The sequence below is a fragment of the Buteo buteo genome, chromosome 7 (assembly GCF_964188355.1).
Source record: "Buteo buteo chromosome 7, bButBut1.hap1.1, whole genome shotgun sequence".
Classification (NCBI taxonomy): Eukaryota; Metazoa; Chordata; class Aves; order Accipitriformes; family Accipitridae; genus Buteo; species Buteo buteo.
The window spans coordinates 35556077-35569757 of NC_134177.1; the positions used below are offsets into that span (position 1 = coordinate 35556077).

Below are 13681 nucleotides of genomic sequence, written 5' to 3' on the forward strand. Positions count from 1 at the left end.
GGGTTTCTCGGCTACCTGAGACTTTGGCATCTGTTTGTGGGCTCATCTCTGCTTAAGCCAGCATTCTTGGAAAGAGGAGACATGAAAATCTTTGTTTCCCCTTGCAGCACCTTTGTGGCATACACTCATTTCTGCATCACCAAGTAAGGAAGGGAAGCCCTTCAGAAGGTGCTGAGGACATCACAAGAGGAAACCACCCCCCACATAGATATAAAGCTAGAGTCTCTCTTTGGTTTATCAACTGGATTCAAACCATTCCTATTTATTCAGTGGTGTGGTGCCTGTTGTCTAATAGACATGTCCTGGAGCTCCTGCTTCTAAGCCAATTGAGACAAAAATTGATGCTCCGTAGTTCTGCTGCACCAGACCTTGTAAAGGCAAACACCAGAATTCATGCTGGCTCCTACAGCCTTGTTGGCAGCAGCAGTTGAAAGAGAGAAGGGATGGATGGTTTGTACAAAAGCCCATGGATGGGCAGATTTTCCATGATTTCTGGTCAATACTGCCATCCTTGCAACTGTGTTGCCCCAGGGTGCCAGTGGTGCACCAAGAGCCTGGTGGCCCTCTGCACCAAAAGCAGAGATGTCAAGTCAGCAGGAAGGGTGGTGTTGTGCAGGTATTTTGCTTCTTAATCACACCTATTTGAGCATAGCCTATCCAACATGCCCTGGCTAAGTTTCTTCAAACCCTGGTTGTGTTGAGCATGGAGAGTTTCAGAGCGGCCCAGCACAACCCACCCATGCCGTCTGCTTGGCCCCGTGGTTTGCAGAGCGTTTTCAGGTTGCTGCTGCCATGGCTGGGCAGCTCCTCACAGCAGAGGTAGATCCAGACCTCAGCACACCCCCTGGCTGTGCTGGGCACGTGAGAACGGGACAGGGACAGGAGATAGATGGGTGTAATTATAGCATGGTCTTTTAACTGCAGAAGAGCCCGCCTATATGGCTATCAATTCTGGGAAGCGCCACTAGATGTGTTCACTGGCACACTACGCTATTTCTGGAGCTTCCTTTAAAAAACACAAGTTGTGCTGTATTTTGGCAATATAATCCCCATACCTGTAGTCACACAAAACCCACCAAGACCATTTGGTGTGACCTGCCAGTCTGCTGAGAAGCTTGGCAGAAACAGCCGTTCCTTCCCCCCGATGATGATGTCACAAGTGATGTCAGCATGAAGCACAGGGACCAAGTAGAAATGACAGCAAAAGCTTGGTCTGATGCTGATGTCCCCCTGCAGAAGTGGATGAGGTGCCCCTCTCTTGGGTCTCCAGCTAGGACTACAGGTCCCTGGCAGAAGCCCTCAGCATTGGCTGTACTTGGGGAAACAGCACCATCTATTTGCAGTGCTGTTTTACAAGTGCCTTTGTAGAGAAGACAATGTGGCTTCCACGGTTGGGTGTCTGTGACCCATCAGCAGGGCTGGGGATCCCATCGTGGAGTCAAAGGCTTGGTGTAGGATCCTCTCCTGTCCTAGGTCACGTTGGCAGGCAGCTCCCTGCAGCCCAAATGTAACATCTGACGTTTGCTCTCAGTTTAGGGTTATGAGTATGAGTCACACAACGTGTGTGCGGGCACCAGGGGAGGGAAGAGGCACAAAGGGTCCACAGGCAGGTCAGACAGCCCCAGGCTAGGGGCTTCATCTCAGACTTGGATCTCCCTTTCCAAGGCAGGGTCTGCCCTTCCACTCCCACGCAAGGACATGAAGACGCCTACCCTGAGGTCCCATACCCGTACAGGTCTCAGCCCCTGCCCCACATTTCCCCACAGCTGCCTCAGACAGATGCTAACCCATTGGGGTCCCAGAGCTCTCTGGGGGAGGCAGAGGTTCCAGGAAGGTGTTGGCCCCACAGGACCAAGGGGGAGAAAGCCAGCCTGCCCCCAGGTTTGCTGTCCCCACCTCAGCCCATCCCCACCTCTGTGGGGACAGCAGCTGGGTGGGGGGCAGAGGTCTGAGGCTGCCTCCAAACCCAGCTCAGCACCTCTCAGGGTTTGACGCCCATGTGTTCCGGGTGACAGAAGTGACCCAGGACCCCCCGTTCCAGCTTTACCACAGGCTTGGGAGGAGTGAAAAAGATCTGCTCTATTAAACCTCCTGGAAAAAGGGTACAATGGGTGGTCTGTGGCATCCAAAGCACAACAGACAGCCTGCGGCATCCAAAGCTCTCGTGAAGGAACCACTACTTTTTCTTGCCACTTTTCTTCTTGCTTTCCATCAGGTGCAGCCCCTGCTTCTTGATGTCTTCCCGGGTGAGGACAAGGCCATAGTCTTTGTCAGCAAAATCAAAGGGGTCTGGAGGAGACAGTGGAGAGGAATGGGCTGGGGAGGGTCTGCAGGGCCACCTGTGCTGTGCCTGTGTCCCTGGGAAGAGCTAGCAGGTTTTGGAGGGCTGGTGGCATCCTGGAGAGCCCTCATGCCAAGCCCTCAGGCACAGGCACTGCCAAACTGACTCTTCTACCCCAGCATCCCAGGGTGACCTGCAGGACCTGGTGATGCCACTGCTGTGGCCCATCTTCAACACTGCTGGGGCTTCCCATAAAGGTCTGGAGCTGTGGGGTGGTGGGTACAGCTCACATTTTGTTAGAAAAAGGTGCCAAAAGCTCATTGTCTCCTCCAAGAGCATCCTATAGGAGGAGGCCACAGGCAGAGTCAAGCACTGGTTATTCTTCACAACCAGGTGATTCTGAAGACAAGGGTCTCCTTCCTTGCTCCACCGCATCTCTCCTTCTTCCTGCAGCTGCTCAACACTGACCACCCCACCAGCTGCCTTTGTTCTCCCACATCCCCATCTAAAATCACCACCCACTCTCAAAGCCTTGGAGACAGCCAAGGTCAGTCCCAAGGCTGGGAGGCAATTCATGGGTTGGGGTCTGCTAGGACAGTGGGACACAGGCAAGGAGGCCCAGAAATCCCAGTGGGCAGGGGCTAGGACAGTTGCTGTGGGACATGAACCCGCTGTGCTCTCCTACCTTGGACCCTACTGCCTATGTCCTCAAAGGAAATCTTCAGGTTCTGTGGATCATTCATGATTGTTTTCTCTAGAAAATTTCTGACCTTCACAAAAGTCTGAAAGACACTCTGGGTTAATTGCTGAAGGGGAGGCGCGTGTTACAACCCAAGGGGTGCCCCACCTCGATGTCCCCCTGGAGGGGACACCCTGTAGTGCCCAGTGCCACCTAGGACTGAGCTGCTCCATGGCTCTTCCCTGGGGCCACCTCCATCCTCCCAGCTGGGAGGACAGCTTGTGATGGACCATCCAGGAGAGCCCCATATGGGTCCCAAAGACCACATCAGGGATGGAGCCCCCAAGCACCTCATTGTCCTCGTCAGGGCTGTGACTGGGGGAGGGCAGGTTGGCCACCCGCTGCACCAGGTACTGCAGCTTCTGCTCACAGTGCCGGAGCTTCTCCTCCGCTCCCCTGGCCTTGAGAGAATCGTCCTGGGGTCAGAGAGAGAACAACCACCTTGGTGGGGAAAATGAGCCACTTGGGGTGACGGTGGCTGCACCAAGTGTCACCACGCTGTGCCATTGCACCACCAAGCACTGGCCGGGGCTGTGCTCATCCCAGTGCCACGCGGGTACCTGGCCAGGCACGGTGATGCCATGCAAATGGACAAAGAGGCTGTCGATGCCATTCTCAAACTCGAGCAGGAGCTCCTGGTTCCTCAGCATCTGGGCTTGCATCTGCTCCAGCCGAGCCTCTTCCCGCTGCAGGTTCATCCTCAGCTCGTCCTCCAGCATCCTGGAGCCAACCACACTCACATCCATACAACTGCATAGGGGTGCAGAGACACCCCGAATCTGTTGCAAAAGCTGCTCAGGTTGCAGAGCAGAGATGCTGCCTGCAACCCAACTCCATGCTGCTGGTACCACTTCCCATGCCAGGCAAGGAGCAAGGGTCCTCCTGCTGCCACAGCAGGAGCTTTGGGAGCACCCTGCTCAGAAGAACTCCCTGTGCAGGAGGGGTGAGCGGCTCATGTCCCACCCCCCCGCCCCAAGGGTGATGGCCCAGTTGGCATGACTGTCCCAAGGCTAGCAGCACCTGATTGTGTTGGGGGGCTGGCGAAACTTCAGCTCAGCCTGCTTCAGCTCCAGCTCCTTCAGTGTCTTCTTCAGTGCCTGCTTCTTCTCCTTGCACTCCTTGACGTACTGCTCCAGGTCCACCGAGGACTTCTGCTGTGCCAGAAGCCTGCTGGGGATGTCCTGGCCGGGGGAGAGCATGAGGACTCAGCCCATGGCGCTCCTGCAAGGTGCAGGATCCTGGCCGTGGCCTCAGGGAGGTTTCTGCACGCACCATGGACTGCTGCAAGCTCACGTCATGGAGAAAAGCAGCTCCATCCCTGCCCACACAAGAGGGCCTTTGGGGGGCTCCAGGGGCAGAGGAGAGCGGATAACCCCCCAATGAAACAAGGCGAGCAGAGAGGTCTCAGCTCCCCAGGGCTTGAGCAGCCCCAGGTTTTACCAGAGATGAGTTTTTACATTACCCAGAGGTGGGAACACTGCACCGCAGCCCTGGCTTTCTCTATCTTCTCCCTCACCAGGGCCTCGTACTCCATCTGGGACTTGGTGGCCTCCAGTTTGGTGCCTGGGGTGGGAGGGAAGCAGCATGGAAGGATGGTCTGTGGCTGCACCCATGTCCCACCCCCATGCACCCCGACAGGCACTCACCCACCAGCGGGTCCTGTGGGAGCAGGTTCGGGAAGTCCATGGTGAGCTCGTACCTGGCTTGCTGCAAGGACGTTCATCGTCACCCCTTGAGCTGCTGGCACCCTGGGGGAGCTGGCTCTGCAGCCCACCCCACTCACGGGGGGCTCAGCACTGATGCCTGCCATCTGCCTGCAGCCCTGCCTGCGCCGGGTCCCCCCAGCTCACCGCTCTCAGGTGCTTTTCGCTTGCTTTCTTGAGCCAGTGTCTGTCGATGTGCACCTTCTGGGAGGCCAGGGAGCGGTACCTGAACTCTCTCGCTGCAAGGAACTGGGTTTCCATCTTGGCCATGTCCTCCTGGAACGTATCAGAGAAGGGAGAAGTGGCTGTCAAAGCCAGAATGGACCTTTGTGAGCCAGCTGAGCTGCTGGGATGGCCAGCGTCAAAAATGACCCCCCCTGTGTAAACAGGCCGGGAAGAAAACTGGGCAAGGAGGACTGGAAGATGAAGCATGCTGCCTTCACCATGACCAGTGCCCCAGGGCAACCTGGCCCAAGAGTGAGACCCGGGAGAAGATATGGAGGCATCTGGGTGCTGTGGGCAAGCCCAGCTCACTCTCTTTTGCTCTTTATTGCAGGAAGACTCACTAGCCCACGCACGTGGTGCCATCTGTGGGCTCTGGAGGGTGGCAAAAGGCCCCGAGGTGCCCCGGACCATCTCACCTTGGTTAAATCAGCGGCTTTGAGGGCATCCAAGGCCATGACCTCCATGTCTTCCAGCTCCCCATGGTACAGCTCGGCCGTCCCGCACAGGAGGTCAAGGTGCAGAGGCAGGTTGGCCAGCTCCTGGGACAGAGGGAACCACAGCACATCATCCCACCGAGACCCAGGGGTCCCCTGCGCTGTGGGGGGATGGAGAGGAGCAGGAGGACCTCGCTGATTCGGGAAGGTGTCCCACCAGCACAGCCTCTTGACACCAGTTCAGCCCCTTCAGCTCCCCGCCTTTGCAGGGGAAGCGGGTGGGATGATGGCACGGTGAGGAGGAGCTCACCTTCCTCAGCACATCCCGCACCGCCAGGTACAGGGCGGTCACCTTCTGTCCAGCGCAGACTTTTGTGAGCATCTTCTCAATGTTGTTCTCCAGCCAGTGAACCGCCTGGGGCAGAGACGAGGCGGGGTACATGGGGTGACCCCGTGTGCCAAGGCCAGCACCCACCCGGGGGGTGCAGGGGTTGGATTAAAGCTCCCTGCGGGTGCTGCCACCCCAGGAAGGGGTCCTGGGTACCTGCGCCTGGTGCTGCCTGTCATCCATCTTGGTATCCTGCAGCTGCTGCAGCTGCCTCTTCAGCTCGTCCCGGGCTCGGCTCCGCTGCCTCAGCTGGTACAGCAGCATGTTGCACGTGTTCACCCGGTCATAGATTTCAGCCCGGAGCTTCTCCTGGGCCACCTGGATGGGCATGCGAACATTCGCCAGGCTGGAGGCAGGGCTTGCTGGGCACCCATGGGACAAGGGGGTCCTGCCTGGAAAACTCCCCCCAAGGCAGAGCTGGGGATGCTGGGATGTTGTTCCAGGACGGGGTCTGGGAGAGCTTTGCTCTGGGGGGCTGGTGGGGGTAAGGCAGAGGTGAACATCTGCTGATGGCAATGGTGGGTCGGGCTTAGGGACTCTGCGTAACACAGACCCAGGGCCGGGTGTCAATAAAATCGATCAGTGCCCCAGATTCAGATGCTGGCGGAGAGCAGCGGCACCTCTCTGTCCCTGCAAGAGGCCCCCGGGCAAAGGCAGCTGAGCGGAGCCGGCGCATCTATCTCCACAGGCTGATAACCAGGTCATAACCTTGGGAGAGGCAGTGAAGGGCAGAGACAGCATCCCTCTCCCAGGGATGCAGCTGAACCCCGCAGGAACCCGGGCATCTATGGGGACACACAGGGTGGGACGGCCAGGAGCTCTGCTGGGGCAGAGGATCTGCTCAGGGACCTAAAGGAGGGCCTGCACGGATGGGTCCTGCAGTGGAAAGGGACCCATGGGACCACGCATGAACACCCCGTGCCTTGCCACACCAGCCCTGTGGACCCACAGGGGCAGCCTGTGCCCGCCGGACCCTGCCGTTACCTCCACCGTCTTCCTGGCCAAAGCGATGCCCAAGTGCTTCTGCGCTCCGCAAGCCTCAGAAACGGTGAGCTTGTTGCACTGTGAGCAGGAGAGGGGCAGAGAGAGCACGTCACTGCCAGCCTGGGGACGGTCACATCCCAGTGCCAGCCCGGGGACGGTCACATCCCAGTGCGTCCCTGCGCTGCCTGCTCCTGGAGAGGAGTGGTGGAGGAGCTGGCTCTGCAGGGCCAGCACCGGGCAGGGGTACAGCAGATGGGACCTGCCGGTACCTTCTGAACAACACCCAGGGCACGGACGTCCTCCTGCACCGCCTCACGCAGGCGGGGGAGCAGCTCTCTGTTCTGACCAAGCTTTTCCTCCCATGACTGCGCGAAAAACTTCCTCCCTTGCTCTGGAGGACATTAAGCTGCTGTTGGTACCATGCAGGACGATGCGGGGACCAAGAGCCCCCCACCCTCCCCGGGCTGTCCCCGCGAAGCCGAAGGGGCAGCACCTTGCAAGGTGATGATGGTGTGCAGCTCCTGGGCGTGCTGGCTGAGGTTTGCCTTCCGAGCGCCGGCGCTCCTGCCTCGGCCCTCCAGCCCCGCTGCGTGTGCGGCAGCCATGGCGGCTGCACTGCCTGGTGGGGATGTTGCCGGGCTGTGACCACGCACGGAACCGTGGAACCGTCGCCGTGGCACCTCCAACTGCCGCACACTGCACACCTCCTGCTCGGCTATCACCTCCCGCTCGGCCATCGCCGCCCACAGCCCCTTCCTCTCCACTTCTGCGGGCAACAGGTTAATTAATAACCAATTACTGAGCTCTCTGAGGTAGCCAAAGGCAGGGCAGGTAGTGGGGATCCCAGTTCCGTTTCCCATCACTGTGGCTATGGCAGCTGCAACCCACCCAGGCCAGTGAGTCATCCAAGCCCCACCAGAAACAGGGTGAGGACAATTCCAGGGAAAATACATGTACACTTACACCCAAACACACTACCAACGCACTCCTGGAAGCTGCTGGCTTATTTCAGATGGGAAGAGGAGTCTATTACTCCCTACATATGTAGCTTCAGAAATTTCAGTTAATTAGTCAGGAAACGGTTGTGCAGGAGTTACGCTCCTGTTGAAACAGGCAAGAACAAACCAGCTACCAATACTGATATTTATTTTGATGCTTACCATACATTCTTGCTGAACTACAAATATCATGAGAAATGCAAGCATGTAGATTTATTTGTTGATAAATAAAATCAAGCTTCCTCTACCAGGGAAAATCCTTAACGTTTGATTTGCAGAAAAACACTTTGTAAGGAAATTGCCTTTCTAGCACCAAGCTCATAAATCAGCTTGAAGTTTCTGTAACTCAGGATCTTTAACCTGCAGCCATCCTATTGCGCTCTAGGTGTTGAGCATAGAACACAAAGAAATTACAGGACTGTGAAATCAAGTATTACTGACACAGTATCATCTGAGGCTCTTACTCAGTGTCTCATTTGCAGATTTACGAATTGCATGTTAGTGCTAATTGCCAGTGACAAGCTAAATATCAACATTATCATCTTCAGTGCTTCATAAAGTGTGCATAAAGAGATGGCCATTTGAAAAACAAGCAGTTAAGGGTTTGTACACATGACGAATCTTGCCAATCTGTCCATAAATGTAGAGATCTCCACATTGAGGCTGTGTCCACATGGCAAATACAGTAATTATGCCACTAAACTTCCCTGGGCAGCATTTAAACACCATGGAAGATTACCTCGGGGGCAAGACAAAGCATTTTAAAATGGATAAAATGGTTCAAGAATCTCCATTTCACTGGCTCTCAGCAGAACACAGACTCTATAGTGGCAAGTCCTTCCAAAATATTACTAAGGAAATTTAACCCAACCTTGCACAAGCTTGTCAACAGATTGCTGCAGAGATCAGCTTCCAAAAGGAAGCCTTAGATCTAGTCCCACAGGCCCCCTGCACTTGACAGGTAAAACCTTTCCTCCTCCAGCTGACTTCAACTCTCCCTGCTTAAATTCTAGAAAATTCACGACGTGTTAATGATACAAAGGAAAAGGTCACGTCAAGAGTACAAACCAGAGCTCTGTTGAATTGTCATATAACAGTCAGTCATGCGCTCTAAAAGCGAACAGCAAACAATGAATACAACACACGCTCATCTGGGAGAGAGGTCTAGTCGTTGTCTAGCCTGCAGCTCCTGACTTGCTGTGTACTATCAGCATAGAAACAGCTATGTAATTCTAAAGGCTCCTTAAATTCCTGCTGGTTTAGCTTTTAGTCACCCAAGCATATATGCTTTGCCTGGTGGTTTGTAGTTTTACTATCTCCTTCTCCAGTTGTTGTCCTCTCTTCCCCTCTTCTTTGAAATACCCAACTTCAACTTAAAAGCATTTGTTTAACACAGCTGAAACAAGGTTTAACAGAATTATCAAGAACTATGTACTGTGCCTCAGGAGCTGGCTGGAAGTTCTGTGCATGTATTAGAAAGCAGCATAAAAAGACAGAAGATAAAGGACAGCTGCCAGAATTGTTCTCTATCGCACTAAAAAGAAAAGGGGCACATACAAACAGTTATCGCTAGGGAATTACAGCCCAACAAAAGCCTCTCTAGCTCAATGGCCAGAGGCCACCACTGCCTGTTCCAGATTCATTTTATCATGTGAACCAGAACAGCTCACAAGCGCAAGCTACCCCTTCAGCCTACAAAAAGCATCACCGCAGTCAGAGGTACCTCCTATACTATTAACAAAAATAATTATTTCTTTCTGTATCTATAATATATAAATAGATGATAATTAATTTTTATTAATGTAGCTAAATATATTTTACGAATAAGTTATTTGGAAAACATTTTTTCTACGTCAGCAAGTACTGTTACATCCAGTGAAGGAAATCTTTAAGAATGGTCCTTTAAAGTACTCTACTTATCAAGCAGCCAATTATGGAAGTCTAAGTCAGTTTTCATGCTGCCTAGAGATTGGTTTTTAGACATGATCCACACTTTGCACCTGTTTAGAAGTGAAAATGCAGTGCGTTCTTCTTAAGGTTCCTCTCCTCACATACAAAACCCACCCCTCAGTGACCTATGCAATCTTCCACTCAACACTGACAATTTAAAGTAAAAATGATTGGCACCGTATCAGTCAAACACTCTTCAATAGCAACTCTTAAAGTAAATCAAAGCCAGAGTAACTTCCATATCACGTCTTAACTCAATCCTCATTAGTGCAACTCCAACACAAAATGTTCCTACAGGCAAAGACATCTGTAAACCAAGCAAGTGTAAAATGATAAAAAAAAAAAACACACCGCATGGAAAAATCCCAAAGGATTAGTGTCAGAAAATATTTGGCAGCAAGAGATTGGAAAAAACATGAAGGCCTAACAGAAGAGAGTGGCTAATGCCAGTCATTTTGTAGGACGTTGTTAAAGTAGAACTGCTGCAGGAAGGTTTTCATTATTCAAGCTTTTCATCTCCTTCCTCCACATCTTTCAGACTGAGCACTTCCAGTGTTCCTTTCCCTTTTGTCTCACTCCGGATCAGCTCATCAATCTCTCTGAAGCAGCCTGGGTCAATAAGGCACACCTGAAATGTTTCACATTTCATCAGTCAAGCAGTAATATTTGATTTTCATCAGCCCCTTTTCAAGGTCTAACATTAATTCTCATTTAAAAAAAAGATATTGTTTAGGGACTTTGCAGGGTTGGTAAGCGATTTCTATCAAGTAATCTTTCCACAGAAGTTCTGCAGTTCCATTTACCCATGCTGGACATGTCTTTTGACAGTTGGGATTGCTAGATTCTAAACTGTTCTCAGGAAGTTTTTTACTAATACCAAATCTTGCTTTATCACAGATTATTTTTTAAAAAACTAATTAGCCACTGTCAAAATACAGGCCTGACCCACCAAATAAATAAGAGAAACATTCCATATATGCACAGAAACTTATCAGTGTTGTAGGATAATCACTGCTGAGAGAAATTACACTGTGCTTCTCCTTAGCATGAAGCAGCAATCTCTGTATAACAAAGGGTACTTTCAAGCTTACATCACTAGGATTGTGTGAAATTAAAAACTACAAACTACACCTCTGATTTAAAATCTCTGGCAAACCTGCAGTTTATCTAAACAACTTCTATTTATTAATTCATCTTCTAGTAAAATGTACAGGTGTAGTCAAATCAAGTATGAAACCCAAGGACTGCTTTATTCCTTACAATTTCCAACTGTTCATGGAAGTCTTCATTCTCAATAACTTTAATCAGTGGCTTCAGCTTCTCTTTTAGTTTCTTCCCCTCCTTCGCTGGAAGAATAAATCGTAGCCTCATGTGAGCACGTTCAATTTGCATGGTCTCCTTTAACTGTCTGATCACTTCCAATGCCTGTTAAGACATTAAAAAGAAAGAGCATTTATATACCTACTTAAAACACACCACACAGATTAAAATCTCAAATCCTTTGCATTAGCTTCAGACACATTTCTCAGTACTGATCACTGCCACTCTGCTGCAGGGAGTTTGCTATTTTGATAGATTAAGAAGAAAAGGCAGAGTTCTTGCTTTTTGTGACCACTTCAAAAACTTGAAGACCTGTCTGAAATAATGTTAAACAGCAGTTGTACTGCAAAACAACAGAAACCCATGCGGCTCAGATGCAAAGCCTGATTTACTACCTCAATTAAAATAAATTATAAACCTTTTATTTGTGTTCCAGGCATATCACTGTTGCTGCTTTAATAAGTTTCTTTCTTTTTCTCTTCTCTGAATTGTTAGAAAACAAACTGCAGGAGTTTCAGAAGCTGCTTGTATCCAGCATTCAACTGCCAGCCAACTGAGTAATCACTCTACGGGCTTTAGACCACAGGGCTTTATTGATCCCTCTGGGACTGCTAACAAAGAAATTACACTTGAAACGACACCTCTGAGCAGAAGCTGATTTTGTGAGAAAACAAACCTGCTGCTTTGTGCTCTTGTGTGGTTTGACGGAGTAGTGAATATCCTTCATAGCTCTTTCTATAAGGATTACTGTATATGGCCTCTTTGTTTCAGGATTCACACATTTGTCAGCCACAATAGTTGCGATGTCCCTAAACATCTGCTCCAGCTGTGTGTGTCGTTCTTTGTCCGATACCTGCAGCTCCCCTTTTAGTAAAATCTGTACAGTAAAAATAAAGAAATCAGTTAATAAACATCACAGATTTGTCTAAAGAGTGAAAACTCTAATAACGTTTTAAAATTTAACAATTGTTTGAATGGTTTGGTTAGGCGTGAAGTGCAGGAAAAGAATAACCATATTAATAATGTACATCATTGTGACAGACAACACTGGAAAGACTTCAGACAAAAAACCCACCACAAAAATACTAAACTACAAAAAGAGAAGCACCGATTTACTTGAACTCTCATCACCCACAACAAGTCCACAGGTCATATCCTACCAAGAATAACTAAGAAATTAAATCTTAACCCTTAATTGAACTGTCCAAAGTAAGCAACTGTCCCCTTCTTTTCCCTGCATCCTTAATAACATATCTTAGGAGAGACACTCTTCAGTGCTAGCTAACCTTTTTCCTGTGTCCACAGACATCAGCGCATAGAAGCTGTATGCTATACGGAACACTCAGAACTCTTTTCAGCCAGATGCATATATAAAATTTAAGAATACACCACAGGGTTACCACTCCTTTCTATCCATTTCTTAACAAATTAACAACCCTTTTGCCTACAGCAGCACCGCATTCTATGAAAAGCTTCCAGTAACAAATGAACCTACCATGTCTGTGTGACCCTTATGAAAAACATTCGGAAAGTCTTCTCCAAGCTTTTATAAAGCAAAGCGTGTGAAACCTACCATCTTACAGATTTCTGTTTGGTCATCTGTCCCAAAGGCTTTAACGAGATCCTCCTTCTTTGCGACCTGGCCTTTGGAAACATTGACAAACACCGTGTGCGTCTGCAGGACCTCATCGAGATCTTTCTCCCTAGAGATTAGGGCAGGGTTAGAAAACTTGAGAAGTCAGCAATGTAAGAGAGAGCACACGAGTTTTTAGCGAGGACGAACGAGTCCTGCTGCCAAGGCCTGAATCGTTGGAACCTGGAAACTTCTCTTATCGAAGTGTCACTCTCCCGGGAAGGGCAGGGGCACCGCAGCGCCCCGGGCCGCCCCCGCTTCCCACCTCCACACGGGCCCCACCCGGGTACCCGTGGCTCCCACGGCCTTCACAGCCGGGCACCACGCAACCTCCCCGGCTCCACGGCCGGTCCCCAAGCGGGCCCCCTCCTCCTCCCCTGCTATCTCCACAGCCGGATCCCTCCTCTCCCGGGACCCCCTCCACAGGAGTGTGCCCCCCACCCCCCCGCCACAGTCCAGTCCCCACCCGGGCCTTCCCCACAGCCGTCGCCCCTCGGCCAGGCCCCGCCGGTGGCGGCCGGTCACTCACGCTCCGCTGCGCCATCCCATGACCTTGTTGCGGTAGCAGGCGATCTCGAAGCGCTTTCCGCCGCGCCGCGCCCGCACCACGGCCACGTTGGTGAGGCGGATCTGGTTCGTGGGGGTGAAGATGGACATGGCGGCAGCCGCTCCTGCGCCACTGGCGGGCGCGCGCGGGGCTGGGGGGCGGGGCCGCCCCACGCTGCCTCCCCATTGGCCGCCACGCCTTCCCCGCCCCCTCCTCCCTCCCTCCCTCCCCCGTCGCGCCAGCAAAAGCCGTCCGGAGGGAAACGGGGAGAGGCGGCGGGGGGGGCCGGAAGGGGAGGCGGGCGGCACGTGGCCTGAGGCGAGGGGGCTGCGGCGGTGAGGGACCGCGGGACCGGGAGTCGGGGAACGACCGTGAGGGGTGTGTGTCGGAGGAGGGTGTGTGTGTGTGGGTAATAACTGTGAGGGGGGTGTGTGTGTGGGCGGGGGGTAATAACTGTGAGGGGGGTGTGTGTGTGGGTG

At 52.0% G+C, this 13681-nt stretch overlaps 3 protein-coding genes across 15 annotated transcripts in view; 1 reads left to right on the plus strand and 2 right to left on the minus strand.

Annotated features, from left to right (window-relative positions):
• Positions 1 to 2176: 2176 nt before the first annotated feature.
• Positions 2177 to 7491, minus strand: LOC142033285 (coiled-coil domain-containing protein 183-like). Its single transcript, XM_075033168.1, has 14 exons — positions 7248 to 7491; positions 7024 to 7145; positions 6755 to 6832; positions 5925 to 6088; positions 5693 to 5801; positions 5365 to 5487; positions 4871 to 4999; positions 4667 to 4727; positions 4483 to 4583; positions 4041 to 4201; positions 3581 to 3770; positions 3311 to 3436; positions 2967 to 3063; positions 2177 to 2289 (listed from the first exon to the last, which is right to left on the minus strand). Exons 1-14 carry the CDS (start codon positions 7489 to 7491, stop codon positions 2177 to 2179), a joined length of 1818 nt encoding a protein of 605 aa, XP_074889269.1.
• A 392-nt stretch (positions 7492 to 7883) lies between these two features.
• Positions 7884 to 13357, minus strand: SBDS (SBDS ribosome maturation factor). The gene is made up of 5 exons (XM_075032425.1): positions 13185 to 13357; positions 12596 to 12725; positions 11699 to 11899; positions 10963 to 11127; positions 7884 to 10330 (listed from the first exon to the last, which is right to left on the minus strand). The coding sequence occupies exons 1-5, from the start codon at positions 13310 to 13312 to the stop codon at positions 10202 to 10204; spliced, it is 753 nt and encodes a 250-aa protein (XP_074888526.1). The 5' UTR covers positions 13313 to 13357; the 3' UTR covers positions 7884 to 10201.
• Positions 13358 to 13480: 123 nt separating this feature from the next.
• The window catches only part of LOC142032964 (S-adenosyl-L-methionine-dependent tRNA 4-demethylwyosine synthase TYW1-like), a 111138-nt gene continuing 110937 nt past the window's right edge, over positions 13481 to 13681 (plus strand). For all 13 annotated transcript variants that reach the window (XR_012651049.1, XR_012651050.1, XR_012651051.1 and 10 more), the window contains exon 1: positions 13481 to 13580. The gene's annotated coding sequence lies outside the window, so the exon portion shown is untranslated. The remainder of the gene's footprint in view (positions 13581 to 13681) is intronic.